We start from the raw sequence: 20,614 nt of genomic DNA on the forward strand, positions 1-20,614 counted from the left end.
CCGCAACAGCACAACGAGAATACAGTTCGAAGTTATTACAGGAAGAGACACACAAACAAACCACTCTCAGATTCCCACGGACCCGAGTATAATTTGCTGGCATCTACTTAACCGCGTTAACTCCGTCTCCATTACTTCACGGAATCTTCTAGCTAGACTATGTAAGGGCTTTCTCTGCCAGCCAAGCACCAGCCCTATCACTTAAAAGCAAGACTCTTCCGGAACACCGGAAAGTTCAGCACGAAGTCCACACCTGCACACTGCTGTGCATTATAGGTGTCTCTCAGTTTCACTTACTGCATGAAATAACTTGGTTAGCTTCGAAGAACCACCCTCTTCCTACATCCGAAAACACCAGCTCTACACCACGAGGACTGGCTCCACGGGTTTATTTAACGGATAGGCCTTAAGCCAAGAATAATCGGGAGCTGAATGTAGGCGTTTCCAGTGACCATTTCCTGCTCCCAGTAAGAAAGATTTTGTAGGGTGCTGCTTCCTTGCAGCGCTTTCATAATTTTTTTCTGAAACATGTTTGAGAAAACACAGTCTCTCGAGGAACATTTATTTACTCGTCCTTGAAGTCAACCTAGTCGGCTCCGACCACCACACATGTAGGAGGAATAGGGAATTAGTGAGCAATCATTTTCAGGCCGAACAAAAAACCCTTTCCTCCTGCAGCCGGAAAGTGGCCAAGGTGACTGCAGTATCCAAAAAGGTTAGCACACATTTTCGCCCGAGAAATTATGTGTTACAATCTTGTTATGAAATCAACATTTTAAGAGGCTATGTAGTGATCATAGTGGTGAGTTAGTCCTCCCCGTTAGCTGAGTGGTCAGCGCGGTGGAATGCCACGCCAAGGGGCCCGGTTTCGATTCCCGGCTGGGGCAGGAGATTTTCACCGCTCAGGGAGTGGGTGTTGTGTTGTCCTCATCATCATTTCATCCTCATCTCCAACGAGCAAGTCGCCCAAAGTAGCGTCGTATGCAATAAGTAGTATGCAATAAGTACTTGCCCTCGGCGGCCGAACTTCCCCGAATGGGGGACTCCCGGCCCACAATGCCGTACGCTCATTCCCAGTGGTCAATTAGAATCAGTTGATAAGTTGGTCTGTCCAAACACAATAACTCCAGATGAACTTTGTTAAGTGGGTGACTCTTTGTTTTGTGAGCACATTATGTGTCAAAAAATTTAACGCTTCTCCTTTGTCCATTGCCGCTGTTTACCACTGATCTTGTAATCGTGAAATGTCGGTTTCTTTTTCTCTAAAAAATGTTCAAATGTGTGTGAATTCTTATGGGACTTAACTGCGTAGGTCATCAGTCCCTAAGCTTACACACTACATCTACATCTACATCTTCATGACTAATCTGCAATTCACATTTAAGTGCTTAGCAGAGGTTCATCGAATCACAATCATACTATCTCTCTACCATTCCACTCCCGAACAGCGTACGGGAAAAACGAACACCTAAACCTTTCTGTTCGAGCTCTGATTTCTCTTATTTTATTTTGATGATCATTCCTACCTATGTAGGTTGGGCTCAACAAAATATTTTCGCATTCGGAAGAGAAAGTTGGTGACTGAAATTTCGTAAATAGATCTCGCCGCGACGAAAAACGTCTTTGCTTTAAAGACTTCCATCCCAACTCTCGTATCATATCTGTCACACTCTCTCCCCTGTTACGTGATAATACAAAACGAGCTGCCCTTTTTTGCACCCTTTCGATGTCCTCCGTCAATCCCATCTGGTAAGGATCCCACACCGCGCAGCAATATTCTAGCAGAGGACGAACGAGTGTAGTGTAAGCCGTCTCTTTAGTGAACTTGTTGAATCTTCTAAGTGTCCTGCCAATGAAACGCAACCTTTGGCTCGCCTTCCCCACAATATTATCTATGTGGTCTTTCCAACTGAAGTAATTTTAACACCCAGGTACTTAGTTGAATTGACAGCCTTGAGAATTGTACTATTTATCGAGTAATCGAATTCCAACGGATTTCTTTTGGAACTCATGTGGATCACCTCACACTTTTCGTTATTTAGCGACAACTGCCACCTACCACACCATACAGCAATCTTTTCTAAATCGCTTTGCAACTGATACTGGTCTTCGGATGACCTTACTAGACGGTAAATTACAGCATCATCTGCGAACAACCTAAGAGAACTGCTCAGATTGTCACCCAGGTCATTTATATAGATCAGGAACAGCAGAGGTCCCAGGACGCTTCCCTGGGGAACACCTGATATCACTTCAGTTTTACTCGATGATTTGCCGTCTATTACTACGAAACTGCGACCTTCCTGACAGGAAATCACGAATCCAGTCGCACAACTGAGACGATACCCCATAGGCCCGCTTGATTAGAAGTCGCTTGTGAGGAACCTAAATTATCCTGAGGACGAACACACACACTCATGCCCGAGGGAGGACTCGAACCTCAGCCGGGACCAGCCACACAGTCCATGACTGCAGCGCCTTAGACCGCTCGGCTAATCCCGCGCGGCTTCTTTTTCTCGTTACAGCCTTTATTTTGCATTTACCTATTTGTAAAGAGAAATGCAATTGTGTAGATCATAGATAAAATACGTACCCCATGTGTGCTTCGTCGTTTTGTGGTTGGTTCGTATTGATAGCGCCAAGTCTCGTGACTGGTGATGATTTTTTCCAGAAAAGAATTGTCCGTGTTTTGCATTTGAATCAAGTCGCAGCAGGCGTCCTGGAGTCATTGTTTTGGTTCGCGAGCCAGGGCGAGCGGTAAAAACTATAGACACACTTGTTTCTTCTTCAACATTTGATCTAGAGATGTTCCTCTATTGCGATTTGTGACAGAACAATTTTGACACACTACTGCCACACATCCACTGTTTAAAACTTCCTGCTCTAAACTGACTGTTCGAATGCACATCTGTTGTTTACAGTTGTTATCGCCAGCTGCCACCGTAGTTACTGCGCTAGAGTCGCTTATTCGCCAGTAACAAAAAAGTGAGTACCGGAACTTATTGGAAGGAAAGTGTGTAATCAATCTACAAGCATACTTAACAACCTGTGAAGGTATCTCGAGTTAATTACGTTACTGAGTTGATGTGTTTTACGGAAGGCTAGAAGTAAACGCGTGTGACATGTGCGTTTCGTTGTGTTGCAGGCAGCTGCAGGACAACCAGATCCACACGGTGGAGCGCGGCGCCTTCCAGGACCTGATGGCGCTGGAGCGGCTGTAAGTAAAGTACTCTGCAGCTTCGTACCATACGGACAAGTGCCACTTGTCATTCAGCACTACTCTCTTTGTGAAAGGGAATTTTCTGGACATGTGTTGCGGTTATATATCAAACTAACTTGAAATTGACGGTTTCCTCCAAGTTCCGGTATAATCAGTTTCAAGTAAAAACATTGCTTTGCTGCTCAGATTGTATTAAACAAATATTCTCGAGGGGAAAAAAACGAGAGAAATTATCGGCGCACACGGGTTTGAGCTTCGATTCGCAGTTGGCCACACCATGTTTTTCGTAATGTAGACATAAATCACCATAGGTGGCAGTATTATTTGGTTTATCCATTGCCCTGATGGCAATACGTTCATGTTAATAAACGGCAATAAATATCTGAAGATGCTTGAGCCTGATGAATGAAAGTAGTAGTAAATGAAATAATATGCGGACCACGGCGGTTCATCTATACATTAATTCTTAACCGCCGCTGTATCTTCTGCAGGCGATGATGATCTTCTTAATAATTCTCTCAGGATTACTTACCTGGATGCAGTGAACAGAGTTACTTGTCATAAAAGAACTTTTTTTTCGTTCATAAAGACTTACAATACTTTTATAGTTGTGCGTCTTGTTTGCCATTGTGGCCGGCCGGAGTGGCCGTGCGGTTCTAGGCGCTACATCTGGAACCGAGCAACCGCTACGGTCGTAGGTTCGAATCCTGCCTCGGGCATGGATGTGTGTGATGTCCTTAGGTTAGTTAGGTTTAATTAGTTCTAAGTTCTAGGCGACTGATGACCTCAGAAGTTAAGTCGCATAGTGCTCAGCGCCATTTTTTTGCGATTGTGACTCAGCAGCGCCTCTTCGCTGTATCTGTCTTCTACACATATCACATACAGTATTTGATGCGACACTGGATATACACTTTATAATGATACGCAGTACACCGTAACACCAACCAACCGCCGTGATTTGCTTAGTATGTACAGGCGTCAAATCGGAGCCAACCAAGCGGTTGGCGTTGGTTAACGGGTCGGACTGCCGGCGGTTAAAGTCAAAGCGTTGGCGGCAGGTTTGTCTTGAGACACATCTCAGTGTGGACGCCGGGTCGAATCTTCGTTGGTTTGTTGCAATTTGCTGTGTCTGTTGAACGTGTGTGTGTTAATGAGATTAAAAATGCTGGACTATGGAGCGGAATACGGAGACAGCATTAAAGCTAATAATTTTATCACGAACGGAAATGTTTATGGGACCCAGCGAAGTGCGATCATAGCAATAAACTGAAAAGACTATCTCGGAGCGAAGTAGGGTGGCTGTTAGAAAGTAATGTGAAGACTGCGACAAAGAAAATGGATTCTTTATTGACGTGTATTCGCCCAGTAGCTAAATATCTCAGTGTAATCTTTATCCTATCTGCTGCAGGTACATTTGTAGCCGGCCGATGTGGCCGAGCGTTTCTAGGCGCTTCAGTCTGGAATCACGCGACCGCTACGGTCGCAGGTTCGAATCCTGACTCAAGCATGGATGTGTGTGATGTCTTTAGGTTAGTTAGGTTTAAGTAGTTCTAAGTTCTAGGGGACTGATGACCTCAGATGTTAAGTTTCATAGTGCTCAGAGCCATTTGAACCATTTGTACATTTGTTCTGAAAAGGTGTCATCTTTGAAATTCCAGGGCGTACATAATTAAATAAGATTTCGAAATCTGTAGCATTCATTCGGATAAAATATGAAATTCCCCGTATTCCAAATCAGCTGCAAGGTGAGACTAATTTGTCCCACCACACTGCTCCCTATCTTTTAAAAGAGAGATCGTCCACCAGTGTCATTTATCCGTTTCTGACGATCAGCTTCTTGCAGTAAAATAAATGGTGCACGTGCGTCGACTGATAAATCGTCCTCTACCTTAGAACTGTAATTAAAGCGTTATTTTATGATAATAACGAAATGAGAGCAACCACGACAAGTTATCAGAGCCAGCTGCGATCCTGCACGACCGAATCCGTTGATCCGAATCCTCTATTTGGTGAGGATGAGAGGCCGAACGCGAATGTATTGGCGAGCAACGTTCGACCGAATCCACTGGCTGTCATTCGTTGGCCTTCGTTAGCACAGTGTGTACACGCCTCTCCTAGGAGGTACCGAAGTGAACACGCGTCTGTCGTAAAACCGCGAGATGTCCCCGCTCGTAGGTTGCCGAGTAGAGACTGTGGTGCCCCCCGTGCGTGCGGCCGGCTGTTGTAGCCGAGCGGTTCTAGGCACTTCAGTCTGGAATCGCGATACCGCTACGATCGCAGGTTCGAATCCTACCTGGGGCATGGATGTGTGTGATGTCCTTGGGTTAGTTAGGTTTAAGTAGTTCTAAGTTCTAGGGGACTGATGACCTCAGATGTTAAGTCCCATAGTGCTCAGAGCCATTTGATTTGAACCGTGCGTGCGGTGCATCAGCCCCCGGGTGCGCGCACGCATGCCCTGGCCAGCCGCAGGGCTCAGCTCCGGACCTGCGCCGCTCCGCGCCTGCCGGTTGCCCGCTGCCCGCGTCACTTGGCTGCGCCCGCTCTCTGGGTCAGTATCTCGCGCTGCCCATCTGGACAGCCGATTAGCGGGAAACAGACTGCGCCGCCACACGCGACGCAATTTTTCACGATTTGCTACGCTGCCCGCCGACCGGCGAAATTTCCATCGCCTTATTAAATTCCCTCCACTTCTCAGCCCTCCGTAGCAGACATGTGCTTGTACGGCAGCCGGCTCACACCTCGACTGAAAAAATTGTTGAAAAAAATGACATTATATCTTGCTGGCAGTGACGCATCCATGCGTAAAAAGTAATCAGAATTTCGACACTGTCTGTTCCTCACGTATGCGGTGGCTTTGCAATTTCCAATTTAATCCTGGCTTTATAATTCAAAGTCTGCTAAGTAAAAATAGAAAGAACAAAATTTCATCATCACACTAAAAATTTACATCAAACATTCGTAAAAAGGTTACGAAAGTGGGCACATAGACTCAACATAATACACATCTCATCTCATATAGCCATATTCGACAGTGCCATTGTCTACTGGCATAGGTTCTCTTCCAATAGAGAACGGTACTTCTATATGAGATGACATCTGTATTACGCTGAGTCTATATGTTCACTTTCGTGAGCTTGTTACTAAATGGTTGAAATGGCTCCAAGCACTATGGGACTTGACTTCTGAGCTCGTCAGTCCCCTAAACTTAAAAAAAAAAAAGAATGGTTCAAATGGCTCTGAGCACTATGGGACTTAACTTCTAAGGTCATCGGTCCCCTAGAACTTAGAACTACTTAAACCTAACTAAGGACATCACACACATCCTTGCCAGAGGCAAGATTCGAAGCTGCGACCGTAGTAGCCGCGTGGTTCTAGACTGAAGCGCCTAGAACCGCTCGGCCACCACGGCCGGATTTTTACTAAAGTTTAATTTAAATACTCAGTCTGACAGTGAAATTTGGCAGCGCGTAATGCAAAGAAGTGGGAGACGGAAGTACTAAGGAATGACGAGATACGTTTGAAGTTCTCTGACGCTATAGATACAGCAATAAGGAATAGCGCAGTAGGCGGTACAGTTGAAGAGGAATGGACATCTCTAAAAAGGGCCATCACAGAAGTTGGGAAGGAAAACGTAGGTACAAAGAAGGTAGCTGCGAAGAAACCATGGGTAACAGAAGAAATACTGCAGTTGATTGATGAAAGGAGGAAGTACAAACATGTTCCGGGAAAATCAGGAATACAGAAATACAAGTCGCTGAGGAATGAAATAAATAGGAAGTGCAGGGAAGCTAAGACGAAATGGCTGCAGGTAAAATGTGAAGACATCGAAAAAGATATGATTGTCGGAAGGACAGACTCAGCATACAGGAAAGTCAAAACAACCTTTGGTGACATTAAAAGCAGCGGTGGTAACATTAAGAGTGCAACGGGAATTCCACTGTTAAATGCAGAGGAGAGAGCAGATAGGTGGAAAGAATACATTGAAAGCCTCTATGAGGGTGAAGATTTGTCTGATGTGATAGAAGAAGAAACAGGAGTCAATTTAGAAGAGATAGGGGATCCAGTATTAGAATCGGAATTTAAAAGAGCTTTGGAGGACTTACGGTCAAATAAGGCAGAAGGGATAGATAACATTCCATCAGAATTTCTAAAATCATTGGGGGAAGTGGCAACAAAACGACTATTAACGTTGGTGTGTAGAATACACTCCTGGAAATGGAAAAAAGAACACATTGACACCGGTGTGTCAGACCCACCATACTTGCTCCGGACACTGCGAGAGGGCTGTACAAGCAATGATCACACGCACGGCACAGCGAACACACCAGGAACCGCGGTGTTGGCCGTCGAATGGCGGTAGCTGCGCAGCATTTGTGCACCGCCGCCGTCAGTGTCAGCCAGTTTGCCGTGGCATACGGAGCTCCATCGCAGTCTTTAACACTGGTAGCATGCCGCGACAGCGTGGACGTGAACCGTATGTGCAGTTGACGGACTTTGAGCGAGGGCGTATAGTGGGCATACGGGAGGCTGGGTGGACGTACCGCCGAATTGCTCAACACGTGGGGCGTGAGGTCTCCACAGTACATCGATGTTGTCGCCAGTGGTCGGCGGAAGGTGCACGTGCCCGTCGACCTGGGACCGGACCGCAGCGACGCACGGATGCACGCCAAGACCGTAGGATCCTACGCAGTGCCGTAGGGGACCACACCGCCACTTCCCAGCAAATTAGGGACACTGTTGTTCCTGGGGTATCGGCGAGGACCATTCGCAACCGTCTCCATGAAGCTGGGCTACGGTCCCGCACACCGTTAGACCGTCTTCCGCTCACGCCCCAACATCGTGCAGCCCGCCTCCAGTGATGTCGCGACATGCGTGAATGGAGGGACGAATGGAGACGTGTCGTCTTCAGCGATGAGAGTCGCTTCTGCCTTGGAGCCAATGATGGTCGTATGCGTGTTTGGCGCCGTGCAGGTGAGCGCCACAATCAGGACTGCATACGACCGAGGCACACAGGGCCAACACCCGGCATCATGGTGTGGGGAGCGATCTCCTGCACTGGCCGTACACCACTGGTGATCGTCGAGGGGACACTGAATAGTGCACGGTACATCCAAACCGTCATCGAACCCATCGTTCTACCATTCCTAGACCGGCAAGGGAACTTGCTGTTCCAACAGGACAATGCACTTCCGCATGTATCTCGTGCCACCCAACGTGCTGTAGAAGGTGTAAGTCAACTACCCTGGCCAGCAAGATCTCCGGATCTGTCCCCCATTGAGCATGTTTGGGACTGGATGAAGCGTCGTCTCACGCGGTCTGCACGTCCAGCACGAACGCTGGTCCAACTGAGGCGCCAGGTGGAAATGGCATGGCAAGCCGTTCCACAGGACTACATCCAGCATCTCTACGATCGTCTCCATGGGAGAATAGCAGCCTGCATTGCTGCGAAAGGTGGATATACACTGTACTAGTGCCGACATTGTGCATGCTCTGTTGCCTGTGTCTATGTGCCTGTGGTTCTGTCAGTGTGATGATGTGATGTATCTGACCCCAGGAATGTGTCAATAAAGTTTCCCCATCCTGGGACAATGAATTCACGGTGTTCTTATTTCAATTTCCAGGAGTGTATATGAGTCTGGCGACATACCATCTGACTTTCGGAAAAGCATCATCCACACAATTCCGAAGACGGCAAGAGCTGACTATTGCTCGTATTAAGAAGGGTGTAAGACAAGGCTGTAGCCTTTCGCCCCTACTCTTCAATCTGTACATCGAGGAAGCAATGATGGAAATAAAAGAAAGGTTCAGGAGTGGAATTAAAATACCAGGTGAAAGGATATCAATGATACGATTCGCTGATGACATTGCTGTCCTGAGTGAAAGTGAAGAAGAATTATGATCTGCTGAACGGAATGAACAGTCTAATGAGTACACAGTATGGTTTGAGAGTAAATCGGAGAAAGACGAAGGTAATGAGAAGTAGTAGAAATGAGAACAGCGAGAAACTTAACATCAGGATTGATGGTTCTGAAGTCAATGAAGTTAAGGAATTCTGCTACCTAGGCAATAAAATAACCAATGACGGACGGAGCAAGGAGGACATCAAAAGCAGACTCGCTATGGCAAAAAAGGCATTTCTGGCCAAGAGAAGTCTACTAATATCAAATACCGGCCTTAATTTGAGGAAGAAATTTCTGAGGATGTACGTCTGGAGTACAGCATTGTATGGTAGTGAAACATGGACTGTGGGAAAACCGGAACAGAAGGGAATCGAAGCATTTGAGATGTGGCGCTATAGACGAATGTTGAAAATTAGGTGGACTGATAAGTGAAGAGGTTCTACGCAGAATCGGAGAGGAAAGGAATATGTGGAAACACTGATAAGGAGAAGGGACAGGATGATAGGACATCTGCTAAGACATGAGGGAATGACTTCCATGGTACTAGAGGGAGCTGTAGAGGGCAAAAACTGTAGAGGAAGGCAGAGATTGGAATATGGCAAGCAAATAATTGAGGACGTAGGTTGCAAGTGCTACTCTGAGATGAAGAGGTTAGCACAGGAAAGGAATTCGTGGCGGGCCGCATCAAACCGGTCAGTAGACTGATGACAAAAAAAAAAAAATCACAGCCCACAGGAGATGCTCCTGATCCATATATAAACCGTCCAACAGTTGCCAAAAACACTTACCTATAGTTTTTTGCGTCACATCGTCGACAAATTGAAGATAAACTTTTCGTTGCTGTCTCACATTTCTGTCGCTCGGCATTGCCAGAAACACGCAGTAGTGGAAGAGAGCTCACGCAGAGACAAAGGGTCGACAGTTAATAACGATTTTAATGTTTGACATCATAGTTAATGAATTTTCTTCGCTGCATTGTTCACATAAATACGAAAAAAGCTACGTAATCCATACACACTCCTTGTCCCAAAAGTCCAAACAAACTTTCACTTTGCTGCCCCCTTGACCACCTACACACTGCTTCCACCTCACTCTCACATTTCCCGAATATATTTTTGTGAGCCGTTGATTCGCTGGGGTTGGGAAGTGTGAACAATGCTTCAAAACGATCCCTTCTTTTACTCAGGTTCTAGCGTAATTTTCTTTTCTTGCCTTTTCGATTCAGGACCACTTCGTTAGCTATACGACGTATTCATTTTACCTTAGGTTTACTTTCAGTTAATGCTGAAAGTAACAGATAATTTATGTATCATTGTTTACAAAAAATCTATCGCAGCTGTCGTTACTTTTCTGTAGCTCGTAACCGACAAGTCAAAGGAACATAGAACCGACGAATCGTTGGTTGATGAACGAAGGGATAGTGTTCTGTAAACCAAAGATACACGGACAAGGATTGTTTAGTATTGGCTCCTCTTACAACTGCACACAAGACTAGATCCCTCACAATCTATATTTTTCAAGGGGCCTGAAGGTGGTGTAATAAAATACTGAATCTGGTTGCGTAAGTAAATGAAATGCGAAAAGATATTTATACTCACAGATCGTCTACGAACAGTCTGATGATGCTCCAGACGTTATGTGCCTAACACTCCCATGTCGATTTCATCTCGTTAAGAAGTAGTGTTGAGTTGCGTGTACTAGGAAGCTCTAAATCGAGTCGCAAATGTAGTCGGATGTTCGGTAAGATCGCAGTTTACTGAGTAAACGACAATGCGGAGTTGTATCGCATGTATTCCGGAAAGTATGGAGCAGAGTTAACCTGGGCCCCTTTGCATACGGCGCTTTGGATTTCATGGATAAACAGAGCGAGTTGTGTGTTGCACGATCACTGCTTAGATAATCGGTGTTGATTTTTTTATAGATGAGATATTGGTTTTCCAAAACTGTCATAGAACGTGAGCATAAAACATACTTCAAAATACTGCAACACAACGACGACTCTTGCAGTTTGCGAGTACAAGATGCAGGCTAACCTAGCGGAGCCTGCACTTCGCTTTTTTTTCAGATTTTTATTTCACTATTATGTTTATCAGTCGAAGTTCAAATGAGCTTTTGTATATTATCGTTACGCTAGACAGAACAAGTCTAGATAAAGATGTGTCGGATGCATGAACTAACGATGCACGGAAAGTGATCTCGTGTCAGGGGCCACTGTAGTTCAACAAATTAACACCGGAACCATCACAACAGTCTTCCTTCGCAACGAGATCGCAGCGCCAGAAATTGTTCGAGTCCACACACTGCGGCGTCGCATCTGTATTGGATTGGAAGGCTTCCGGCTGGACGTAGGTATAAGAAAGCACGCAGTGTGGCTGTTACACAATCAAACAGCGATTACACTCAACCTTCTGAAATAATAGTATATTTTCCACTCTTATTTTTGACTGGAGGCTTGTACGTTCGTGTAAAGGGTTGTCGCGTAGGAGCAAGGAATTTGGTGGTGAGGATTGATTCTAGTTTTGAATGGCCACATTGAAACAAAAACGCCACCACCAGATAAGACACACAAAGCAGTTTAATCTGGATATATTTTATCTTCTGGCCCGGTTTCGCATTAACTCTTTACACGCTTAAAATCATGCGGATCTCTTCTACATTTTTGGCTCGTATGTCTCGAGGAACAGACATTGTTGACGACGGGCAGCCGTCCGAAATTTCCTGGATATAAGTTTGCTGAATACGAGTAACTTGGCTTTATCTGTGTTAGGTATAGGTGTAGTACCTATTGGTGGAATATGAAAATGTGTGCCAGACCGGGACTCGAAGCTAGATCCATCGTTTGCCGCGGGATGTCGACTTAACCATTAGGTTATCCGTGCACGCCTGCTGAGCCGACCAAAACTCCCGTATGTCACACTGGCTACATACTTATACCATAGTTTCTGAAATGCATCGCTAAATACATTAAACATATTCGCAATTGGGAATATAGACAACCATTAGCTGCAGAAAGGAATGACGACAATGAAAATTTGTGCCGGATCGGGGCACGCACTCGGATTTCCCGCTATCCGAGCACGACTCACGGTGAGGCACACACTTTCATGTCGTCAACCATATGTCTATAGCAAAACTCGAACATCCATTACGTTTATTCCCGTACAGGGGAGACATTTTACTTGAAAGTCGCATGCCTGGTGTCGGCGTATAAACATGAGGGTCACTCCGAAAGAAATGGACACTATTTTTGTAAAAATACGGTTTTCGTTCTGCATGTGTGAAAGTTTTACAGTGTGTAGATACATCCTTCCCGCTTGTTGTCAAACTTAGTTCAACCGGTTCCCGTGAGTGACGCCGTCACAGCATGTCTTCAAGATGGCTGCTACACTTGACGTTCGTCAGAAGCAACGTGCTGTCATAGAATTCCTGTACTGTGAAAACTAGACAGTGGGAAACATCCACAAGAGGTTGGAAAAGGTGTGTGGAGTTGCTGCTGTCGATCGCAGTACAGTTAGTTGGTGGGCAAGTAGGTTACGTGATGAAAGCGGGCACGGCAATACTGAGGATTGTCCTCGCAGCGGCAGGCCTCGTACTGCACACACTCCTGACAATGTGCAGAGAGTTAACGAATTGGTGACTGCTGACAGACACATCACAGTGAACGAATTGTCACGCTACTTTGGGATGGGGGAAGGATGTGTTTGCAGAATACTGAAAGTGTTGGCGTTAAAAAAGGTTTGTGCCAGGTAGGTTCCCAGGATGTTGACAGTGGCTCACAAAGAAACAAGAAAAACGGTATGCAGCGAAATTTTGGAACAGTACGAGAATGGTGCGGATGAATTTCTTGGAAGAATTGTGGCAGGTGATGAAACATGGGTCCATCATTTTTCCCCAGAGACGAAGAGGCAATCAATGGACTGCCATCATGCAAATTCACCCAGGAGGAAAAAAAAAAAAAAAAAAAAAAAAAAAAGGTGTTTTTCGATTCCGAAAGACTCTTGCTTGTGTACATAATGCCAAATGGAACCACCATAAATTCTGATGCATATGTGACGACACTGAAGAAACTTCAAGCTCGACTGGGTCGCGTTCGACCACATCGGCAAAAGCATGATGTTTTGCTGTTGCATGACAATGCACGGCCACATGTCAGTCAAAAAAATGGTTCAAATGGCTCTGAGCACTATGGGACTTAACTTCTAAGGTCATCAGTCCCCTAGAACTTAGAACTACTTAAACCTAACTAACCTAAGGACATCACAAACATCCATGCCCGAGGCAGGATTCGAACCTGCGACCGTAGCGGCCACGCGGTTCCAGACTGTAGCGCCTTTAACCGCTTGGCCACACCGGCCGGCACATGTCAGTCAAAAAACGATGGAAGCGATCACAAAACTCGGATGGACAACACTGAAAAACCCGATTAAACAGTCCTGACCTGGCTCCAAGTGACTATCATCTCTTTGAGAAACTGAAAGACTCTCTTCGTGGAACAAGGTTTGAAGATGATGACTCCCTTGTGCACGCTGCCAAATAGTGGCTCCAACAGGTTGATGCAGTATTTTACCGTGCGGGTATACATGAGCTGGTTCCAAGATGGCGTAAGGCAGTTGAGAGGGATGGAAATTATGTGGAGAAATGAAAATATTGTTCATAAAGGATGTATCTACACACTGTAAAACTTTCAAACATGTAGAATAAAAGATGGATTTGAAAGAAAATAGTGTGCATTTCTTTTGGAGTGGCCCTCGTATATTGCAGTGCCTGTGTTGTTCAGAATTACTATGCAAAGTTTCTTTAGACATGCATGGATGTCCAGAGGAACTTTCCATCGTAATTCTGAATAACACAGGCTCTGCAATACCGTATTCATCACTACCTTCTCGCAGCACCAGTGATAATGAGACTATAACGACGTTATCGCCTTTTCCCGTCTCGCCATGTAATATGAAAGAGACCCTCGTGCCCCGAAACCTAATATCGTACAGGTCTATGTTCTGGGAATAGTAGAAAATATCCAACAGTATAAAAGCAATGGCATGACTACTACGTATGGATCCCAAGGCAAACTTATGACTGCGGAGCGAAGGGTAGAAGGATAGGACAACCACGAGAAGATGGCTCCATCAGCTTGAAACGGTACAGTAGTTTCCGCTCCATAAGCAGTAGGATTCGCTGCTCGCTCGCACCGGGAAGTACAAACGGAGGCGCCTCCGCCGCCAATTTATTGCACGACGCGGCCGGCCGCGGGTGCAACGGAACCCCATGTGGACGAATAGAGAATGCGTTAGGCTTCATTATACATATTTATAAATGTCGCGTGTCATGTGTTTCTTGTACTTGAATGTGGATCTGCACGTGAACTTTCCTATTCCTCCTCCCACCTTTCCATAAAGCGTGGCCAAATACTAGTTGGGAAATAGCTGAAGTAGTTTTGTAGTATAGCAGTGCCAACCTTACTCCTGGGTAGGGGATCAGAGATAAAGCACAGGCAGGTCGAAGTCAAAGACGTTCCAGTATCCTAAGATTTGGGGTGGAGAGGTTGGTCACGGCCAAGTGGTTCGACCATGCCCTCCACCGGGGCCCAGGAAGACTTCCGGGTGCCCGCTATATTCTAGGAGCTCTACAGAAAACGCGTAAGTGAGCAGACGTGTCCTCAGTGTGCCTGTCTCGATGTTCACAGGAAGAAAGGTATTTGAATATTTGAACTAATTCTTTTATATCCAGTTTCAGATTATGTAGGGAAATGAATGTACATAATGATTGCTTTCTCGTTTATTTCGGAAATTCTGTGTGGAAACAGAGTAAGCTCCCATCCTTTGTACAAAGCCACGTGGTGTCGCAAGCTGAAAAGTCTCTACAAAAGTTCCAATGTATAAATTATATCGCGCAAATCGAGTGCAAAGCAGTATACTCAAACGCGAGTGATTTATTTTGGTCGAAAAACTGAACTGTAAAAATGTTTCTGTGTGTGAAGGGGGTCTTAGAACACGTGGTCTGCCTCATGCTAGTAATAGTGAACGTGGTTGAGCATTGGGTAGCCAAATTATAACATCGAACGGTCACACTAATTCACCGCCTTACGGCATAGTTAAATTAGTTGTCTCCACTCCCTTTGCAGCTGGGTGCACTGTAGTTCCACGTGGTCGATCGTTCGTTTCCGGAGGGCACGAGTTTCAAGTAGCGACAAAATAGACATCGCTCGTCTAAACTCCTTCGACCCCCTGTGTTAATGTATCTGGACCCCAGTTTGAACATTATCATCCTCTCACATAGACTGCCTCGGGCATGGATGTGTGTGATGTCCTTAGGTTAGTTAGGTTTAACTAGTTCTAAGTTCTAGGGGACTAATGATCTCAGCAGTTGAGTCCCATAGTGCTCAGAGCCATTTGAACCATTTTTGTAATCCCTGTAAACTGGAATACTTACCGTAATCGCTGTAAAGCCGATGATTATGTTTAAAATAAATGGATTATGAATGGTCATCAATCTTTAACATACCATAAAAGTCACAAAGGAGTCAAGTTAAAAGAATTCGTTTAAAATAAAAGATATAGAACGCAGGGACCCACACATCAGCGTGTGAGCCCTCCAGCCCCTTGCCTAGTAACGTGCAAAATAGGGCGCGTTCTGTTCTCTAGGTAGCGCTCTCAAGCTCCCCTCCCCAATTACCCGTTGCGCCATTTTCATCCAGGGCTAGTTGCAATGTCTAACTTTTTTAATAATGAGCCGGTCGGCGTGGCCGAGAGGTTCTAGGCGCTACAATCTGGAACCGCGCGACAGCTACGGTCGCAGGTTCGAATCCTACCTCGGGCATGGATGTGTGTGATATCCTTCGGTTAGTTAGGTTTAAGTAATTCTAAGTTCTAGGGGACTGATGACCTCAGAAGTTAAGTCCCATAGTGTTCAGAGCCATTTGAACCACTTTTGTAATAATGCCGATGTCAGATGTCGGTTTTCCCCTGGTTGTGGACCAGTAGTTGTGGACCAGTACAGAAACAAGAAAATCCACAAAAATCACGAGGGCTGCGTAAAGCAGAAATACGACCGTTGCCAGAGGGTTTTAAGCAAGTATGGGCAAAAGCATAGTTTTCTCCACAACAAAACGGTTAACTTTCATCTGGCGTCCCTATGCCAAGAGTCTTGACGGGAAACTTTCAAGCTTTAAATTGCTTGGTTTCGAAACAGCTAAAGATGTCAAATCTGAAAATGTTCATGATGCACGCGTGCGGTGCTCTTGCACATGTGCAAATTCTGGGTCACTGCGTGCACGCCGCAGCCGTCAGCGTTCATGTAGTGCATGTTTCTACGCACAGATGTCGCTCCTCTGTTACACAAAGTGCGTTATCGACACCTCGTATGTGTATCACAACCTGGGCTGTAACTGTAAGATCTGTTGCTTCGTGGGACACACAAGTTCTGCAACATCAATCAGACACCCTTTCACAAACTCCCCTTCGGAAAAGGGTTTCCCAGATTGTGCATTTCTTAATGCGATTTTAAAACATGCTCGCAGTGAAGATTTAGTGTGATTGTCATTCTGAAAAACTGAAAACAGTACATTGTACAGCGTACAGTAAATCAGACATAAATGTAAAACAAGAAACTAAGAGTTCAAGAAGTATCAGTTACTTTGACGTACAGTAAAATCGAGTTGATGTGTTTCATCCATTTTCTGAAGGACATTTAATTTTGCTTGCCGTTCTTCACTGTTGAGTACACAACACTCGTCTTTGTGATATGTATTGTAATGTCGTTCAATTGAAAACTTACACTGGACCCGCATTATTCAGCCATCCTGATTTAGGTTTTCCGTGATTTCCCTAAATCGTTTCAGGCAAATGCCGGGATGGTTCCTTTGAAAGGGCACGGCCGATTTCCTTCCCCATCCTTCCCTTACCCGAGCTTGCGCTCCGTCTCTAATGACGTCGATGTTGACGGGACGTTAAACAGCACCAACCTAACCTAACCTAACCCGTATTATTCGGCAGCACAGCAAACACTGTGAGTTTTCACCAACGGCTGCAAAAAAGAATTGGTTCCCAGTCATTTTTAAACGACTGAGAACATAGATCTCCCGTCCTTTGCTTTTTCACAGTACTTGCCATTTCTCAGTACTTCTCTGTTAAGGTTACGGTCACCAGGGGTAAACGAGACTGGATATGTGGCGTTCTTGCTTGTACCACAGGGAAGTGGAGCAGCCACTGTTCACCTAGGACGCATGCCTAATAACAGATGTCGCTGTCGCTCGCTGTCGCACACGTGCGCACATATGCAGCACTTCAGCACGTCTGCACACTGTGCAGCGTTTGGCCGGCCCTGGTCTACATCTATGACAGGCTGACGGGAGCTGTTCCTGGAGTCACCCAGTTCTCCCACAATGACTGCTGCATGGCATAATCGTTGCGAAGCATTGGTAGTTGGCGATCTCAATTCTGCCGCCGCGTCTTCGGGCAAATAATCAACTTCACTGACGCACTGAGCGCGGCTCCATTGTTTCACAGGTACTGCCGAAACACACACTATCGAGCCTACCAGCTGTTATGCCGATGACGTGCTCGCATTTCGGCAGGCAACCTGCGGCCCAATCGCCTTGCTTGCCGCTGGAGTTGGCGTTTGCAGGCGAGTCACGAGGAGCAGTCTGAGAGCAGGGCGAGAGTAGTTCCGCACATTCCCCGCGGCTAGCGACGCGGGGTGGCGGCAGCGAGCCGACAAGTTTCCGGGCGATTAAGCGGCGGAGTGCCGGTAGGCTCTCAGCGGACCGCTGATTGCATCCCTCGCTGCCGCTGCTGCTGCAACCGTCGCCGACAGCCACGAACCCCCCCCCCCCCATTCCAAACCCACCCCTGTCACGCTCCCCAGCCTCATTCCGTCCACACCACACACGTCGCACACAATCCCTACCGCCGACAGTATTACTTCCTTACAAACACGTGCAGTCTCAATGGTTGCCAATTCCCATGGACATATTGCATTTTGTAAGATCTAAATCAATATGGAAACCAAACATTTTCGTACTTGTGATTTACATAAAGTTCGAACGTGTGTCATCCGTAGCTCGTGGTCTCGCGGTCGCGTTCTCGCGTCCCGGGTTCGATTCCCGGCGGGGCCAGGGATTTTTCACCTGCCTCGAGATGACTGGGTGTTTGTGCTGTCCTCATCATTTCATCCTCATTCATGAAAGTGGCGAGATTGGGCTGAGCAAGGGCTGGGAATTTTTACGGGCGCTGATAACCAGTCATCATCATCATCTTCATCAAACGTGTGTCAAGTATTTCTCATCAGTCTGCGACTTTTACCATATACAGAGAAGGTCCAATGAAGGGTGGCACATTTCGTCACGGGACCGTTTAGTAAGCATGAGAGCGATGCTGAACAACCTTCACTGGCAGATGGTACAAAAGAGGCGCTCTATACCGTGGAGAGGTTTGGTGTTTTAATGTAATACACGGTCCGATCTTACGACTTATCTTAGAAGAAAGATTAGGAAAAGGCAAACCTACGTTTCTAGCATTTGTAGACTTAGAGAAAGCTTTTGACAACGTTAACTGGAATACTCTCTTTCAAATTCTGAAGGTGGCAGGGGTAAAATACAGGGAGCGAAAGGCTATTTACAATTTGTACAGAAAGCAGATGGCAGTTATAAGAGTCGAGGGGCATGAAAGGGAAGCAGTGGTTGGGAAAGGAGTGAGACAGGGTTGTAGCCTCTCCCCGATGTTATTCAATCTGTATATTGAGCAAGCAGTAAAGGAAACAAAAGAAAAATTCGGAGTAGGTATTAAAATTCATGGAGAAGAAGTAAAAACTTTGAGGTTTGCCGATGACATTGTAATTCTGTCAGATACAGCAAAGGACTTGGAAGAGCAGTTGAACGGAATGGATAGTGTCTTGAAAGGAGGATATAAGATGAACATCAACAAAAGCAAAACGAGGATAATGGAATGTAGTCAAATTAAATCGGGTGATGCTGAGGGGATTAGATTAGGAAATGAGACACTTAAAGTAGTAAAGGAGTTTTGCTATTTAGGGAGTAAAATAACTGATGATGGTCGAAGTAGAGAGGAAAGCGTTTCTGAAGAAGAGAAATTTGTTAACATCGAGTATCGATTTAAGTGTCAGGAAGTCGTTTCTGAAAGTATTTGTATGGAGTGTAGCCATGTATGGAAGTGAAACATGGACGATAACCAGTTTGGACAAAAAGAGAATAGAAGCTTTCGAAATGTGGTGCTACAGAAGAATGCTGAAGATAAGGTGGGTAGATCACGTAACTAATGAGGAGGTATTGAGTAGGATTGGGGAGAAGAGAAGTTTGTGGCACAACTTGACTAGAAGAAGCGATCGGTTGGTAGGACATGTTTTGAGGCATCAAGGGATCACAAATTTAGCATTGGAGGGCAGTGTGGAGGGTAAAAATCGTAGAGGGAGACCAAGAGATCAATACACTAAGCAGATTCAGAAGGATGTAGGTTGCACTAGGTACTGGGAGATGAAGAAGCTTGCACAGGATAGAGTAGCATGGAGAGCTGCATCAAACCAGTCTCAGGACTGAAGACCACAACAACAACTACGGTCCGATCACATTTATGATATGATCACCTATGTTCTACGTCAACGTGGCATAACCACTCACAGACAGCAGATGCCAGCACCAGTAATGGAAAGTCTACAGGGTGTTACAAAAAGGTACGGCCAAACTTTCAGGAAACATTCCTCACACGCAAATAAAGACAAGATGTTATGTGGACTTGTGTCCGGAAACGCTTAATTTCCATGTTAGAGCTCATTTTAGTTTCGACAGTATGTACTGTACTTCCTCGATTTACCGCCAGTTGGCCCAATTGAAGGAAGGTAATGTTGACTTCAGTGCTTGTGTTGACATGCGTTTCATTGCTCTACAGTACTAGCATCAAGCACGTCAGTACGTAGCATCAACAGGTGGAGTGTTCATCACGAACGTGGTTTTGCAGCCAGTGCAACGTTTACAAATGCGGATTTGGCAGATGCCCATTTGATGTATGGATTAGCACGGGGCAATAGCCGTGGCGCGGTACGTTTGTATCGAGACAGATTTCCAGAACGAAGGTGTCCCGACAGGAAGACGTTCGAAGCAATTGATCGGCGTCTTAGGGAGCACGGAACATTCCAGCCTATGACTCGCGACTGAGGAAGACCTAGAACGACGAGGACACCTGCAATGGACGAGGCAATTCTTCGTTCAGTTGACGATAACCCTAATGTCAGCGTCAGAGAAGTTGCTGCTGTACAAGGTAACGTTGACCACGTCACTGTATGGAGAGTGCTACGGGAGAACCAGTTGTTTCCGTACCATGTACAGCGTGTGCAGGCACTATCACCAGCTGATTGGCCTTCACGGGTACACTTCTGCGAATGGTTCATCCAACAATGTGTCAATCCTATATCTGTGTGTTTCCATTCCATGATTAATGTGATTTGAAGAGAGGTAATAAAATGAGCTCTAACATGGAAAGTAAGC

At 45.8% G+C, this 20,614-nt stretch overlaps 1 protein-coding gene across 1 annotated transcript in view; it reads left to right on the top strand.

Annotated features, from left to right (window-relative positions):
- LOC124612643 (protein slit) overlaps positions 1-20,614 on the top strand; it is an 814,493-nt gene that overhangs the window by 38,108 nt on the left and 755,771 nt on the right. The window contains exon 2 of the mRNA XM_047140944.1: positions 3,146-3,217. Coding sequence (XP_046996900.1) covers positions 3,146-3,217 — 72 coding nt within the window. The remainder of the gene's footprint in view (positions 1-3,145; positions 3,218-20,614) is intronic.

This window comes from Schistocerca americana, chromosome 4 (genome assembly GCF_021461395.2).
Source record: "Schistocerca americana isolate TAMUIC-IGC-003095 chromosome 4, iqSchAmer2.1, whole genome shotgun sequence".
In the NCBI taxonomy this organism is placed as follows: Eukaryota; Metazoa; Arthropoda; class Insecta; order Orthoptera; family Acrididae; genus Schistocerca; species Schistocerca americana.